This window comes from Babylonia areolata, chromosome 33 (genome assembly GCF_041734735.1).
Source record: "Babylonia areolata isolate BAREFJ2019XMU chromosome 33, ASM4173473v1, whole genome shotgun sequence".
Taxonomy (NCBI): domain Eukaryota; kingdom Metazoa; phylum Mollusca; class Gastropoda; order Neogastropoda; family Buccinidae; genus Babylonia; species Babylonia areolata.
In genome coordinates this window covers 13,189,497-13,207,402 of record NC_134908.1, presented here as the reverse complement: position 1 = coordinate 13,207,402, position 17,906 = coordinate 13,189,497, and the positions used below count along the sequence as shown (strand labels likewise).

Below are 17,906 nucleotides of genomic sequence, written 5' to 3'. Positions count from 1 at the left end.
TAGGTCACTCAGTACGATTGATTTTTACAAGATTCTAATGCAAAAATCATCAAAACGGCTCAAAATCATCTTAAGAATCATCGTTTAGATTACGCTTAAACTCTCGGCAGTCATCAAAATTGTCTTGCAACTTTAAAAATTTACAACTTTGTCAAAATTCATGCAAATCGGACACTGAAAAGTGTAAAATGCATGGCAGGATGTGTTGAAAACAAGGCTGTGAATCTCACAAAAATTATGTAAACAACAATGGCTGTGCCCACAGTAAGCACATGTTTAGCGGGCAGTACCGCCCGCTTTCGCCTTTGACAAAGCAAGCCATTTGCAGGCGTTCTTGCATAATAAGGGTTAAAACAAAAAAATAGGTAAGCTGCTAGACCCTCACCTGGCAGTCATCAAGACCAGGAGGTGGGGCTGAAAGGGCCGTGACTCCAGCAGGACGTTGAGAATCTGCAGGGCCACCGCCCTCCGCTCCTTGTCCTCCATCTTCACCGGCCCAGCCCCCATGGGGGTGATGTCACTCCCACTCCCCCCTCCCCCACTGCTGGGCCCTGCTCCGCTCGATGTTCCCAGCCCTGCTGCCAAGCCTGACACGCCAGAGTCTGCTGGAATCATGGCACAGGCAATTAGTATAACTGGCATGGATATTTTTCTTATTTTGTTTTTCATAAATATTGATTACCCTTTCACTGCCAGGGAAATAAGATTTAAGTGAAATCTATTTGCAAGTTTTTTTCCCATTAAAAACAGGTATTCATTTATTTTTTTTTTAAATCTGTGCCCTTTGTAATTGGAGAGAGACCCGCAAAAGTGTGTATTTTCTGAATGAGAATACAAAACACGTTTTCCAATTTTGTATTTTCCAATGACATGTAACTGGAATCAATGTTTCGGTTTTTTGTCAGATTTCAAACTTGTTCATTACAAAATTTAGTCAGGTCATTTGCACAGTAATACATTGTCTGGACAAATGGATATTAATTGTACACACAAATCATACTATAACAACCACAATAAAAAAAAAAAGACATATACATGAGTCATTGTGACTACTCTAAGTGATAGCAACATAGACATGATTGTCCAATTCTTTCAGTCAAATCAATTTTCTTGAAAAAAAAAATCATCATGCCCATCACTTAACTTTGTTAAGTCAGACCTGAGAATTGTTTCATTTCAAACACAGCTATATCTGTCCAAGCTGATAGTCAGGAGTAATTTTTTTCTGTCAGCCTGTACCTGTCGGAATGTCTGTTGTGCATGCAAATTGGTTTCCTCAACAAATTCCTGATTTAGATTATTATCTATAGAAAAAGGAAACGAGTTTGTGTTGTGTGGGTCTTTTTTAGTCCACTGTCACCAGTTCAGTCTGAATGCTGTTTATTGGCCCAACAAAATAAGGCCATGTCCCCTCAGACTCCACCCTCCCTCCTCTTCCCCCTGTGACCCGGCACACTTTGTCAAGTTCCCATCAGCCCCCTCACCCTGCGTTGGCTCAGTGCCAAAAATGTCACTCCAACTGTGTACTGCTTCAATTTCTATTGCATCACTGTCAGTCATGTAGCTGTCTGCTCTGAACAACCGGCATCACTATTCATTATCTTGCCAGTCCCTTCACTGCTCCCTTATTTTCTATTGAATCGTCCAATAGAAGTTCATCAATGTCGTCTTCTTCAAGTTGATGCTTCAAATTCTTTCTGATAATCAGCTAAAGAGAGCAATTTTGGTTGTTTTTGGTGTGCCTCGGTCGCACAGTTTCAGCCAAGTGTCTTCATTTAGGCCAAGCAAATCACTCAAATAAAGGACTATCTCATGACGTACATGGGGTCTCTAGCTATTAATAGAATCAAGAAAGACAGGCGCAATAGCCAAGTGGTGAAAGCGGACTTTCAATCTGAGGGTCCCAGGTTAAAATCTCCGTAACGGCACCCGGGGGGTAAAGGGTGGAGATTTTTCAGATCTCCCAGGTCAACATATGTGCAGACCTGCTAGCGCCTGAACCCCCTTCATGCATATATGGAAGCAGAAGATAATAATAATAATAATAATAATAATAATAATAATGGATATTTATATAGCACACTATCCAGAAATCTACTCTAGGTGCTTTACAAAAACGCTTTTGTTAACAAAAAACATTATATCTATGTTACATACACACACCAAAATGTGACCACACACACACACACACACGTGTACGCACGTTTAAGATCCTGTAATTCATGACAGCCTTCGGTGGGTAATGGAAACAATATACCCAGCTTGCACGCACCCAAAAATGGAGCATGGCTGCTTACATGGCGGGGTAAAGACAGTCATACACGGAAAAGCCCACTCGAGTACATATGAGTGAACGTGGGAGTTGCAGCCCACGAACAAAGAAGTAGAATGTCGATAGATTCCCCAAGCTACAGCTACTACTGTTTTTGTCAACAAACTCAATACAAATCAGGGGAAAAGTCAGAATATTTCAGTGACAAGTTAATAACAATAATAATGATGATAATAATAATAATAATAACAGGCAGTATTAATATGGTGCAAACTCCCCATGTAATACATGAAACAGAACATATACAAAAGCACATAAAACCTATCTCTGCATGTGAAAAAACAAGATATATATGTATCTACCAAGTCAAAACTACAAATTGCAGATATGAGACACACACACAAACAAAAATACCCTACAAGCGCACACACAAACACCCACCCACAGACACACACACACACTACATGATGATTTCAGTAGAGGATAAAGTGGGGTGGGTAGGAGGACGACGAAGAAGGGGAAGTTATCTCATCACTGTAGCAGCCAAGTGTACACGGCTGCATTGATGAATTTTCTCATTTGGCAGCGAAGCGTACACGGTTGCATGGACGAATTATCTCATCATACAGGCATCCTACGGGTTAAAAGGGAGAATATACAAAGATATGAATGAAAAGGCTAGGTGTACCAGAAAGCCCTACCAAAGGATCACCACCATGTTAATGTGGCTTGGGGGAGGGAAGGGGGAGGGACTGTGTGCTTCAATAAACCTGACTGGCTCTGCTAGTGGAGGATCCCTGTACCCAAACCAGACAGGTCAAAGAGGGCAGATTAAGAGGGATCAACCAGCCCCTTGGGGCTAAGAGGTTAGCCAAAGGGCTGACAACTGTAGCCTGTAAAACACAGAAACACAAACCACAGATCAAAGACAGTGAGGAGGACCAAGGGACACAAGGCACAGAATGGTTGAAAAAAAAACCTGAATGACTATACCTGGGGGAAGCTAGCTAAGACAGAGCAGGTAGTTGAGATCTTTGGTAGTGGTCTGATGTGCCACAGGACACAAAGAACATTAACAAATTATTACAAAATGCAGGCATACACACAAGAAGAGACAATGGGAGGAATTCTGTTGAATAACAGACATGTAAGAATTTGGAGGAAGATTCACAAGGCAGGCAGGCAGGCAGGCAGGGTGATCAAGGCAGAAGCACATAAGACTGTAATATCTTACCAAAAAAAAACAAAAACAAAAATCCCTGTAAAATTTTCAATGTGTTTGTCAAAGTACACTTTTAGTATGCAATTGCAAACTGCATTTTCTAGTGGTGTCCAGTCAGCATGTGTGACTTTCATGATAAATTGTTCTGATTCTGAAAAAACAACAATGTAAAATCAGATAAAAACATCCCTGACATTCCACCGGGAGGAACTGCCTGCCTGACGCCTGCAGTGGAGTGATGGCCTAGAGGTAACACGTCCGCCTAGGAAGCGAGAGAATCTGAGCGAGCTGGTTCAAATTACGGCTCAGCCACCAATATTTTCTTCCACTCCACTAGACCTTGAGAGGTGGTCTGGATGCTAGTCATTCGGATGAGATGATAAACTGAGGTCCCATGTGCAGCATGCACTTAGTGCACCTAGAAGAACCCATGGCAACAAATGGGTTTGTTCCTGGCAAAATTATGTAGAAAAATCCACTTCAATAGGAAAAACAAATAAAACTGCACGCAGGAAAAAATACAAAAAAAAAGGGTGGCGCTCTAGTGTAGCGACACGCTCTCCCTGGGGAGAGCAGCCCGAATTTCACACAGAGAAATCTGTTGTGATAAAAAGAAATACAAATACAAATAATTCCAGACAGCCACTACCTTGCCTCTCACCTGAGTGAATGGAATCATAGGAGGGAGGGGGTTCAGTTGGCCAGTGGATAGGAGGGATGGAGATCCCAGCTTCCTCTCGATCCAGATCCCTCACATCCAGTCCACTGACTCCCCGGGCTGCTGACGAGGCCCGTCGGATCAGCTCACGCACTGTCATGCTGATGAAATGGAACAGCCATCAAAATATCCACACAGCAACCAGATTTTTAAAGGATAACAATGAATACCTTTTCTTCCCTCCAATATTTTGAAGACCTGCAACTACACAAATCACTCACTTTTACATGAACATTCATGATCAAATATGTCAAAGCACTGAAATACAGTTCACAATGAACACTTCCCAGACGAAGCATGCGCTCTACAGTTCTACTGCTCTAGAAATCTTCAATCATAATAATGATACAGTAAACGACACTCATAGCTCTTCAAAGCCCATAATATTCATTCCTCAACTGCCATCTGCCTCATGACGCTCTGTATATGAGACAATAGTTAAAATTTAATATCATTATCATTGACAAGATAGTTGCGGATAACAACAAAAACGATGACAACAATACCTGCGGCTGGGTGGCTCCTCATTGCGTATAGAGGTGAGGGCGTCCACAGCATTGTTGACAGCATCCAGAGTGGCACTGAATGAGGAAGTGCTGTTGGAACTGGGTTCTGAAATCCACCATCAGTAAGACTAACACATTCACCACTTCTTCAGAATAGCATGCAAGTGCTCCAGTCTTTACTTCCAACATTATCACAGGCTCTGCTCCTCAGTATCTATCTGAACTTCTCCACGCATACATTCCCCCCAAGACCCTTCGATGCTCTGCTGACACAAGGCTCTTTCAGCTTTCCACTTTCACAGACAAACAGCATGCCTAATAAGCCTTTTCTTTCTCAACAGCTAAGCACTGGAACTCTCTACCATACTCTCTCCAACACAGTCAGTCCCTGGAGTCTTTAGGTCAGACCTGAAAACATGTCTCTCAACACAACACTAAAGTTAAACTGTCCATACTCATTTCATAATATGCTGTTTCCATGCAGATTGATTACTAAATCGTGATGTGTGTGCATGCGGAGGGAGAGGGGGCACGCAAGTGTGGTCACCCCTGTGTGTGTGTGTGTGTGTGTGTGTGTGTGTGTGTGTGTGTGTGTTGTGTGTGCATATTTTATTTTTTGTATTTGCATCTGTTGTGTCTTTGTGTTTGCATGTGCGCACACACACTTGCATGGTTCTATTTTGTGTGTGTGTGTGTGTGTGTGTGTGTGTGCGCACGCGTGTGCGTGTGCGTGCGTGTGTGTGTGTGTGTGTGTGTGATATGTTGTTACTTATCTCTTAAGAATTACACAAATTACCATATTGTTTCTTTGGTATTACTTTTTTCAGTTACTGTAAAGCATCTTGAGCATTAGAAGGTGCGATACAATTTCCATTATCATAATTATTACTTACAACTGTTTTGATATGGTGTAATGTAGCAGTTTCTGTCTATTGAAAGAACAGAAATTTCTTTGCAAAGAAGGAAAGAAAAAAGAATTATGGATACAAAACACACACACCAAAATAACACATCTATTTAAACACATGAACATGTATACAATTTGGCACATCAGAAAAATCAATTGTCAATGAAAAAATTACAACTCACATATCAATTGTATTACAAGTGGACCTTCATGCATGATACTGTGAAATTATACTTTTTATCTTTCAAAGAAAGTTCTGCTGTTCCTGCAATCAATGAACAGCAAACAACTCAATTTGCACTTCTGATTATTTGCAATACTGATCAAATAAATCTTCTTTTGTTTCCAGATAAATATATATGATCAACAAGATAAAAAAACAAACAAACAAAAACCACTTATCTGATCAGCAGAGATACATAGACTGTGCCATTTACCAACTACACATCAACAGCACAAGCATATAAATAATCATTAAGTTATGTTGTATTTAGATTATTTTTTAGATCTTATATACTTTGACTTAACTGAGAAAACACCTGCACGAGAATACTGATATCCAATAATGTTACGTTTCTTTACAGAAATCTTTTGCTTTTTTTTTTTTAAATTCTAAATTAAGAGAGACTGGCACAAGCCGAAATCTTCACAAAATAAAAGCTGAAAACAAGCAGGCCTCGTATACAATACAATAATACATGCAGACAAATACACACACACATACACTTTCAACCAATCCAATCCACAAACACACACACTCTCTCTCTTTCTCTCACATACACACACACTGTCCTCTCCCAATCCCCCAAACCCCCCTCCCAAATGTCTCCTAGCTTTTCCCTGGCCCTGACCAGATGGTACAGACCAGGGTCATAGTCCTTGTTGGAGGTAGGAATGCAGGCGTTGACAGCCATGTGCAGCAAGTTGCGGTTGCCGTCACAGTGTTCCTTCAGCACCTCACCCATCATCTTGCTGCTGCCGTTTACCTCTGCACAACAAGGACATCACTCACTGATTCGCATTTCTTTCCTCCTTCCATACACTTGACATTGATGATATGGATACTTATATAGCACTAATCCTTGGTCCAAGACCAAGCACTAAGCGCTTTACAGTCATCTGCACAACAGGCTGCCTGCCAAGGTATGAGCCAACTGACAGCTGCCACTGGGCCCTCATCAATCATTGCCTGTGTAAGTCAGGGCCCTCATCAATCATTGCCTGTGTAAGTCAGGGCCCTCATCAATCATTTCCTGTGCAAGTCAGGGCCCTCATCAATCATTGCCTGTGTAAGTCAGGGCCCTCATCAATCATTGCCTGTGTAAGTCAGGGCCCTCATCAATCATTTCCTGTGTAAGTCAGGGCCCTCATCAATCAGGTTTTAGTCACACATGCACTCACACACACATGGTGTGTGTCCATCGAGATTGATGATGACCATCATTGTCATCCAGCTGGGGGATGGGGGGAGGGTGGCTGGGAGGAGTGGGGGAGATGCTCATGAGTCGATATGTGAATGCGCAGATGGCTGAATAGTCCAATCTGCGTACGAAATGTTTGCTGACAGTTGGGGCAGACAAAGACAGGCATATCATTGTCAGGGAGCTTGTTTGCCCGTGATTTTCTGGCCTGCCTCTTCTGAACAGCTACAACAGTCCTGTTGACCTCGCACAACTTGGTGCCTTTATGCACAGCAGCGCACCATTTGTCACGGTCTCCAGAGAGATTTTCAGAGTATCTCTGAAGCGCTTCTTCTGGCCTACGTGTGATCTCTTTCCTTGTTGCAGCTCGCCATAGAAGAACCTTTTGGGCAGCCAATGGTCTGGCATGCGCGCCACGTGTCCAGCCCAGCGAAGCTGGGACTGCATCAGGATGGTGAAGATACTGGGAAGGGTGGCTTTTGCAACCACCTCCGTGTCTGGGGTCCTGTCTTGCCACTTGATGTTCAGTAGCTTCCTGAGGCATGTTGCGTGGAAGTGGTTCAGCTTCTTGGCGTGTCGTTGGTACTCTGTCCAAGTTTCGCAGGCATACAGTAGTGTGGGGAGAGCTACTGCTCTGTAAAATGCCTCTTCTGTTCCAGACATTTGCATAAAGTCTGCCAAAGGTTGCACTTGCTCTTGCAATTCTGACGTTCACTTCATCGTCGATGGTCGCATTTCGTGACAGTGTGCTGCCAGTGTGAACCGCTCCACCACACTGAGTCTCTGACCATTGACTGTGATGTTGGGCTCAATGTGGGGTTTCCCTGGGGCTGGCTGATGGAGAACTTCAGTTTTCCTCGTACTGATGGTAAGGCTGAAGTTCCTGCTGGCAGTGGTAAACTTGTCGACGCTGAGTTACATGTCCGCTTCAGATCCAGCGTTGAGGGCACAATCATCAGCAAACAAAAAGTCTCTGATGATGTCTGTCATGACCTTCGTTTTTGCTTGAAACCTTCTGAGGTTAAACAGCTTGCCATCTGTTCGGAACTTTAGGCTGATTCCAACATCACCATCTCTGAAGACATCAGTAAGTATTGCAGAGAACATGAGGCTGAACAGTGTTGGAGCCAGGACGCAGCCTTGCTTGACACCATTTGTGACAGGAAAAGGAGCAGATGTTTCGCCATTGTCCTGGACTCAACCCTGCATGCCTTCATGGAATTGGCTGACCAAGGAAATAAATTTCCGAGGGCATCCGTACTTGGCCATGATCTTCCACAGACCCTCTCTACTCATGGTGTCGAAGGCCTTAGTGAGGTTGACATAGGTGGAGAACAGATCAGCATTTTGCTCCTGACATTGCTCTTGCAGCTGCCTTGTAGCAAATACCATGTTGATTGTTCCGCGCTCTTTCCGGAGTCCACACTGGCTCTCAGGGAAATGACCTTGGTCAAGGTGTGCTGTGAGGCGGTTTAGTAGGATCCTGGCAAGTATCTTGCCTGCGATGGAAAGCAAGGAAATGCCCCGATGGTTATCACAGGCTTGCCGGTTCCCCTTTCGCTTGTACAAGTGAATGAAAGAGGCATCTTTGAAATCCTGGGGGAGCGTCTCTTCTTTCCACATGAGTGAGTACAGCTGATGGAGCTTCTCAGTCAGCACAGTGCCTCCATCCTTGTAGACCTCTGCTGGTATGGAGTCTGAGCCAGGTGCTTTGCCACTGGATAGCAGACGGATTGCTTTCTGGGTCTCAAGAAGTGTTGGCGGATTGTCCAGTGCTTCGTTGATAGGGAGACGGTCTATGGCTTCATCATTATGGAGGAAGGGCGATTTAAGACATTGTCGAAGTGCTCAGCCCAGCGTTCGAGAATTTTCTCCTTCTCGGTGGTCACGGTATCTGCACTGAGGAGGGGAGATGATTCTGAGGATGTGGGGCCATAGACTTCTTTTAAGGCATCATAGAACCTCTTCATATCGTGCCTGTCAGCATATCCCTGGATCTCATCAGCTTTGTCACTCAGCCACTTATCCTGCATCTGACGTAACTTTTGCTAACAGTCCTGCGGATGGCATTGTACACATCCTTTTTTGATGTGGACTTTGGGTTGCTCAGATAGGCTTGATGCAGACGGCGTTTCTCATCCAGAAGCTGCTTGATTTCATCACAGTTTTCATCAAACCAGTCTTTGTGCTTTCAAGTCATGGGTCACAGGGTCCCTGAAGCTGTACTATAGATCAGCTCGCGCAGGGTCCTCCAGAGACTCCACATTCTGGTTGTCCAGAGAGGCTGATTCCAGACAATCTTCCAGCAGCTCCACAAAGGTCTGTTTGATGGTGATGTTTTTCAGCTTAGTGATGTTCAGCCATTTTGGATCCTTCTGGCCTTGGAGGCATCTCTTGGGTTGGATTCGAATATTCAGCTTCGAGACTACAAGGTGATGATCTGTCCAACACTCGGCGCTGCACATGGTCTTTGTCACACGCACATCTTGCCTATCCGTTTTCCTGACGATGACGTAATCGATGAGATGCCAATGCTTTGAGCAAGGTGCATCCATGACGTCCTGTTACGGGTAGGGAGGCAGAAAACTGTGTTCGTTATCAGCAGTTTGAGCTCTGCACAGGTCTGAAGCAAAAGCAATCCATTTGGGTTGCAGTGGCCCACGCCATGCTTTCCAATCACTGCATCCCAGGAGATGCAGACAGAGCCAACTCTACCATTGAAGTCCCCAAGAATGATGAGCTTGTCTGCTTTCAGGATAGCAGCAACAGAGTGAAGGTCCTCGTAGAACTTCGCTTTCACTTCATCCGGGTTGGTCATGGTTGGGGTGTAGGCACTGACAATGGTGAAGTGCTTCTGGCCAGATGCCAGCGGGAGTTTCATGGTCATAAGCCTATCGTTGACTCCCTTTGGGATTCCAGCTAGCTTGCTGACGAGTGCTGTTTTGACTGCAAAACCAATGCCAGCCTCGTGTCGCTCTTCTCTTCCTCGTCCACTCCAGAAGAAGGTGTAACCAGATCCCCGCTCATAGAGCTCGCCTTCGCCTGCAAGCCGAGTCTCACTCAAGGCTGCGATGTCGATGTTGTATCTGGCGTGTTCGGATGCAACAAGTGCCGTTCTCCTTTGGGGTCTGTCCGCGTCATCTCTGTCCAGGAGAGTTTGTATGTTCCAAGCACAAATGGTGAGAGGAACAATCCTTGTTTTTTTCTTTTCTTTCTCTTTGTTTAGACCACTGATGTAGGGTCCCCACTGGCCGCAGTATGCTGGCCAGGGTGATATGGAGCAGGCAATTTTTAGGGCACCTTTTCTAGCCCCTTCCTCATGGCAGGGAGGTGAGCAGTGCATTCCTAAAGAGGGCTGCTCAGACGCTCAGACAGCTGCCGAGCTCCATCGCTGCTCCTGTCGATGAAGAACGACCCAATGGCCTGCTGTCATGTGTCACAAGTAACATGCATCCAGAAGCAAATTTAAAACTAGTCATAATATAAGCAGTTACCCTTTAATTCATACCAAACCATTTCAGTGGAGTGGAGAACAAATGGAAAAGGCCCAAAAAATGTCCAACAACAGTGTTTTAATTTTGGCTTGCTTGGAAAGCACCTTTTAACATTGCCCCATATACTGTCGCCACACTGGCAGTCAATCTGATACACACAATCAACTGTGAACTTCATCAGATTAACTCTGTCAGTATGTTTCTTCTTTTTTCTTTTTCTTTTTGCTGCCCCACCATCTTCACTGTTTCAGTAGCATTACTCCCACGCCGCTCATTCCCAGTCCCACTATACACAGCCACACCAGGGTTCGTCTGTCGCAGTCCTAGTGCCGGCAGTCCACAGGGAACCACTGATATTAGGTCACCAGGAAGCCACACACCAGAGGAGACCCTGCATTGCTGATGAGTCACTTTGGTGGTATTCAGTAGTGCCTGTTCTGATTTAACGTACTTAGGACACCACCTACGAAGCTCCTTACTGACGACAATAATGGCTTGGTCAAGGAGCCAGACTGTGTGACGCCTGTGACGCCTCCTCCAGAGTGGAGACTGCCACCATGTCCTTCCAACGGCAATGCCCCATGAATCCGCCAACACTGAAGACATGGACAAGACTCACCTCAAGCGCATAAGTAAGGGTGTATCGAAACTGAGGTCACCATGGAAGCAGGACATGAAAGGCCACATAATTTGGGGCTTTTTATATACTGACAATGATGATGATAGCAAAGCTGCTATGGTGGTCCATTTTGGGGTTTCAAACGTTTGGTACTACATGACAAGGCTGTACTTTATGCTTCCTGTCATAATTGTATCTCGGAGTCAACCAGGCCCAAAAGATACATACAACTGCAGTGTTGGTCAGGAAATTAGAGCAAAACACCCAAAGACACATCCGTGAAGTGGATGATACTCGACTGTGTGGTCCCAATCTTCCCATTTAAGCCCACAGCACACTAAAATCTGGGTAGGAGCCAGCTGTGGGCCCAAAAACTCACCTCCGCTGGGATTCAAACCTGCAATCCTCCAAGCCATCAGTCCATGACGCTAAACACTTTGCCACAGTGGCTGATACAAAAACTTCTATTTCTGCTTTTATGCTTTTACAAATCGACTAATGTAATTCTCTTCTCACAGATTGTCCACAAGATCTTTTTCAGCAAATTCACAAACTTCAAAACAATGCTGCATGTCTCATTCTCAAGAGTCCCATGTATTAATCACATTTCTTCCCACCTCCTTACTCTGCACTGGCTCCCTACTGAGACGAGAATTAAATACAAAGTCGCATGTCTCTGCTTTTCTGCTATCCACTCCTACATATCCTTCTGACCTCATCCGTGTTTTTGCTCCCTCAAAAACTCTCCACTCTTCCTCTAACTGTTACATTCTGAAAATTCCTGAAGTCCATACAAAAACCTATGGTGAAAGCTCTCTTTTGCTGCTCCTCATATCTGGAACAACTCTCCCTGTGCCAGAAGAGGGTAGAGATAAGCCATTCGAACATCGCCTCAAGGAACCACTCTCCAAAACAAATAAGAGTGTCCCATATAACAAATAAGAGTGAGTCCTCTATAACCTCAGTGCCCTCCAAAGAGGGTGCTTGAGAACCCTGCCCAGGGGGTTGATGGGTGCCAGGGATCTCATCATGCTCAAGAGCAAAGATAGAGTCCACACTGTTGCCCAAGAACAACGGCTCAAGTGCCAATGAAGATCTGCCAGCTGATCCGAGTGACTGTCCTGGACTGTCCTGGACCGCGTGTTGAATCCCATCCCTAAGATGTTAACTCAACAACGTCTGGTTGGCTACCGATTTCCAACACTATTCCGCTCACTTGAAAGCGTGTTGGACACATTGTTACAACAGATTTTGATCTTTTTTTAATGTTACCGATCTTACTTTAAGGGCGATAACTCACAATTTCCAGATAACTCAGACACTTTTCTTGCGAGTTCCTTCCCTTAGACCGTTGTTCATTCGTTCTGTAGTAGTTTTCTTTGTTCATGAACCGGACAACCCGAAATCACAACATCATATGGTTTTCAACATGGCGGCACCAAGGCGAAACCGATTCGTGCGGAACATAAGAATGGCTCAAGCACTCAAATTGATTCAAAAAACCGGGTCTGATGATGAAGATGCTGTTGTTGGATTGTTCGACAATGCAGGTGAGGAAATTTTGGACTCTGATTCTGACTATATTCCTGACGAAATCGACGACGAAGTGCCGGACACTGATGATGACGAAGGCAGAATGACCGGTCAGCAAAACTCAACACCAACACCTGCACCTGTTGCAGCGGCTGATTCTCCAACTAATGGAGAAGAACCTGAGGAGATGGAAATAGATGAGGACAATCTGTGCATTGTGGTAAAAAAAGTGTATGTGTGGTGTTTTTTCCTATGAGTGTACAGTCCGGCAAATGTTTTTCAGTGTGTTTCAAGACTGCAAGCAGCAATCAGTTTTTTGTTAATTTTTTTCCAATATATTCTAATCAAATATCTTTTTTTTATGCAGCATGCATAAATAGTATCATAAGCACATCAAACTAGTGTGTCACATGAGTGTGACTGAACCAGTGTAGGAGGATTCAGAGCATGAAGAAGTGGATTACCCGTGTTAAAAAAAAAATTATGTTTTCCTGCCAATGTGTATCATATTGGATTACCTATATCATCAAAACCATGTGGTTCCTTCACTTAAGGTAAGCATTTTTAGTAAATTCATTGTTATGTCTGTCCTCTGGTATGTGTTTTATGTTTGTAGGGTGAGTGGTTGAATTTTTGTGATTTTTTAAAAACTGCTTAAAATAGTGCAATTTGAGGGGGAAACCTGGTCGTTTTGACTGCAACATGACTGAGTTCAAGGAATGACTTATGGAAAGATGACAAAAGACTTGTGTAGAGGATGAAGGTGGCAGAATGGTAAAGACGCTCATCTGCCAATACAAAGAGTCCATGAGAGTCTGGGATCGAATCCTACACTCACCCTTTCTCCCAAGTTTGACTGGAAAATAAAACTGAGCATATAGTTATTCAAATGAGACTATAAACCAAGGACTTATGTGCAGCAAGCACCTGGTGCACTTAAAAAAGAACCCAAGGCAACCAGAGTTTTGTCATCTGGCAAAATTCTGTGGAAGAAATTAACTCTGATAGATACACAGATACAAATGCATGCACTCAAGGCCTAAGTCTGTTGGGTTATGCAACTGATCAGGCATCTGCCTAGCAGATGTGGTGTAGCGTATATGGATTTGTCCCTACGCAGTGATGCCTCCTTGAGAAAATGAAACAGAGAGAATGCATTTCTCCTTGTTTGTGACAAACCGTACTTGAGCACACCGATCCAGAATACTGGATGTGTGACTGCATGTGTATCTGTGTGTGTGTGTGTGTGTGTGTGTGTGTGTGTGTGTGTGTCTGTGTGTGTGTGTGTGTGTGAGAGAGAGATACAGATACAGATACAGATGTTTTATTCAATACAGGCCATGGCCCCTCAAGGAGGGGTGTTGTAAACAAACATTTTAAAAATGATCGGTATAGACATGTTAAATGATCTAAATTAAAACAGAAAAATGCAAAAAAAAACCCAATAAACTGCAATTAATATTCTATTACATAGAAAAACAAATGGGAAAAAAAATACCCCACTCAACAGCAAACAATATTTCTCTCATTTTTATGGCTTTATATATAAGCAAACTGCCAGTTGTTTATTAACATGTTCGTTACTGGATGACATAATGTCATAAGAAATGAGTCTCAGAAAGGGTGGTTGTCTATACTTTGAAGGTATCAGCTGATTTCCAAGATCGTTTCACATTGGACAACAAAGTGCTCTTCATTCTCTTTCACACACTTACATCAAGGGCAAATAAGGTGACTATTGTTATGTTTCCTGTAACAATAATAATATACAAACAAGTCAGAAAATAACGATCATAATGCAGAAAGGCATAAATTCCTAATATATATATATATATATATATATATATATATATATATATATATGTGTGTGTGTGTGTGTGTGTGTGTGTGTGTGTGTGTGTGTGTGTGTGTGTGTGTGTGTGTGTGATGGAGACAGAAAGAGAGGGGGGGGAGAGACAGAAAGAGAGAGAGAGAGAGAAGGGGGGAGGTAGAAATGGTACAATCTGTGCTTGCACACATTTTTTTCTTTCTTTATATTAGCACCTTTTCACTTACATGTAGTGTGTGTGTGTGTGTGTGTGTGTGTGTGTGTGTGTGTGTGTGTGTGTGTGCTAATAAGAGAGGGCAGGAGAAAGCAATGGTCCATACTCAACTAACAGTTATTATCTTGACATCATCACTCCTCCTCCTCATTCCCAAAATGCATGCGCGTGCAAACACACACACACATACACGCACACCCCCACACACATGTGCGCACACACGCGCACGCACACAAACGGTGGAAAACCAGAGGGGTGATGTGATGCATGAAAGACAATTCAGCCACATATGACTAAGAACCAAGACAACAGAGATAATGACTACGCCAACATCCAAATCAGAGACAGTGGATGCATGTGTGTTTGAACATTTACGATTCTTTGCGCTCTCTCTCTCTCTCTCTGCGTGTGTGTGTGCGTGCGTGTGTGTGTGTGTGTATTCGTTCATATCTGCAATTTGTAGTATTGTCTTCATGTACAGCACGGATGTTCAGTGCTGGCACTTTAGTTGGCCCAGCGAAAGTTCATGAACCCAGGAAGTAGGGCATGGATATAAATAAACGTGGCTGACAAACAGGCCGTGCCAGCGGCACTCGCTGCACGCTTGTTCAGCGGTAAATCTGCTTTGTTTCTTTCGCGCATCATCTTCCTGGATGGATTGGAAATAACGACAAAAGAAGTGGGTTTCTACAAAGAATGCAAAATGAGCTTTCTATTGACTCCAAACACAATATATTTTCTTACATAGCAATTGTTGTGGCAACGGTTGAAACATACATGAAGAAAGAGAAGAGAAGGTCAAGCAGAAACATGATCGCAAAAATCGTAAAATTTAAATCCCTCTCTAAGAAAACATACGCTTATTACAATGAAATCATAAAAATCACCAGAACATTTAGCATGCCTGCATTCAGATCAGCCCACCCTTTTGAGTTGCAGATTTTTTCTTGTCAGCACAACAAGTGTTTAAATGAACACACTGTAGCATGGTGAGTGCAAGCAGCAGGGGCATGGAGAACAGGGTGAGTGTAATCCCTGCAGGAAATGTGTGGATGCTGTGGAAGCGTGAGAAAAGTGGGGCAGGGGCTGCGGGGCCAAGTGAAACAAAGAAGGCAGTGTCCAGGTTTGGCACGCGGGGCCAGAAATACCGCGGTGAATGCGCCGGCCAATGCAGAGTGTGGTGGGAAAGTCTGGCATTAAAAAAAGTTTGACCCCAGACGCTGCTCGGAAACTAAAGAGGTGGATTTTGTGCTCGGCTGAGCAGCCGTGACAGATACACATATGTGTTGTTTTTACTTGTGCAGAGGTATGTTATTTTGCACTATTGTATATGTATTGTTTCATGTGAGGCGCTTAGAGCCCATAATTTATAATAATGGTTTAACTGTCTACAAACAAATCTACCAGAAAGCCAAGAACTTTGTTACCTTTCTTGTGAACAAAGCAAAGACTCTATTTTTCAACACCATGATCTCCGAAGCTAAATCAAGCAATGAGCTATTCCATTCCATTCATTCTCCTGCCCGGGATGGGCGTAGAGGAGACATGAGGGACGATTCCGTAGTCAGACGACGCCATCCGGTTCTATCTTCTGCCTGTCGTATCAGCGTAGCGCTATCCATATTGGTCCATTCCTTGATGTTGTCCATCCAGCATTTGGCTTGCCTCCCTCTTTGCCTACCACCCTCTAGCGTTCCCTGTAGAACTGTCTTTTGCAGTGAATTGTGGCGTGTCACATGCCCGAACCATGACAGCTTCCTCCTTTTGACCACTGCTAAGAGTGGTTCCAGTGGACCCACTAGCATAGTTATTTGGCTCTTGACAAAGTCATTGGTCTTTCTGTCCTTCCATGAGATTCCAAGCAGTCGTCTGAAGCATTTTGTCTCAAACGTCTGGACTTTCCTAGTAGTCTCTGCTGTTAAAGTCCAACTTTCACATCCATACAGCAGTATGGATAGCACCAGGGATCGGTACAGTTTGATCTTTGTTGGAAAGCTGATCTCTCTGCTCTTCCAAATCTTGCTGAGCTTAGCCATTGCTGATGTTGCGATCGCTATCCTAATCTTTATTTCAGTTGTTGAGCGACCGTCGTTTGTGAGGGTGGTGCCGAGATATTTGAAAGCATCCACTTCTTCAAGTTGTTGTCCGTTCATGAAGATTTGAGCTTGGGTGTTGGTTGAGCTGTTTACCAACACTTTGCTTTTCTCGGTGCTCACTTACATTCCGTATGCACCTGCTCTTCCTTCTAGTCTCTTGGTGAGGTCTTGTAGTTCTTTGTTGCTGCCTCCTAGTAGATCTATGTCATCTGCGAATCTCAAGTTGTTGATGATTCTTACTCCTATGGAGATGGTAGAGTGGAAGTCATGGAGGGTTTCGCGCATGATGTTTTCTAGGAAAAGGTTGAATAGTACTGGGGAGAGCAGGCAACCCTGACGGACACCGACTGTGGTCTTAAAGTATATTCCGATTTGGTTGTTGAGGAGGACTGCGCTGCTGGATGTCTTGTACAGCGCCTGAATGACTTGGGTGAGACCCTCCTCGATGCCAAACTGTCTGAGTACCTGCCACAGTCCATCATGCCACACCCTGTCAAAGGCTTTCTTGAAGTCTATGAAGTTGTGGAACAGGTCTCTTTGATGTTGCAGGTGTTTTTCCATCAGTAATCGGCAGGTGAAGATCTGTTCTACTGTGCTTCTGCCTGCTCTGAATCCGGCTTGTTCCTCTGCCAGGTGTTCTTCAGCCTCTTTCTTGAGTCGGTTTAGAATGACTCGAAGCATGATTTTGCTCGTGTGGCTAATAAGACTGATTGTCCTGTAATTCTGGCATTGGCGGAGATTCCCCTTTTTTAATGAGCTATATTGTATTACAAATAAGCTTTGTGGCTGAACAAAATCTTTTTTGCTTCCTTCTATCTATCCATTTTCATTACTGCCCAGTGTCTTTTCTGATTTTTTCTGCTAAAAAATTGTTAACCTCAGGAAAGAACTGGATTCACAGTCACTTGTGTCACATCCCTTGGGAAAAGAATTTCAAGGTGCTCTTTTTGTTGCTTTCACACCTGTTTCAGAGACAGATGCTTTCACACCTGTTTCAGAGACAGATGCTTTCACACCTGTTTCAGAGACAGATGTACTGAGTGTGTTGAAAAAGTCTGCTCCAAAAACATGCGACC

At 43.9% G+C, this 17,906-nt stretch overlaps 1 protein-coding gene across 1 annotated transcript in view; it reads right to left on the bottom strand.

Moving 5' to 3' along the window:
• Positions 1-17,906, bottom strand: part of LOC143276878 (E3 ubiquitin-protein ligase UBR5-like) — a 222,428-nt gene that overhangs the window by 100,455 nt on the left and 104,067 nt on the right. Inside the window, exons 21-24 of the mRNA XM_076581534.1 lie at positions 6,491-6,613; positions 4,719-4,824; positions 4,156-4,313; positions 386-605 (exon numbers count right to left, since the gene is read on the bottom strand). Coding sequence (XP_076437649.1) covers positions 386-605; positions 4,156-4,313; positions 4,719-4,824; positions 6,491-6,613 — 607 coding nt within the window. The remainder of the gene's footprint in view (positions 1-385; positions 606-4,155; positions 4,314-4,718; positions 4,825-6,490; positions 6,614-17,906) is intronic.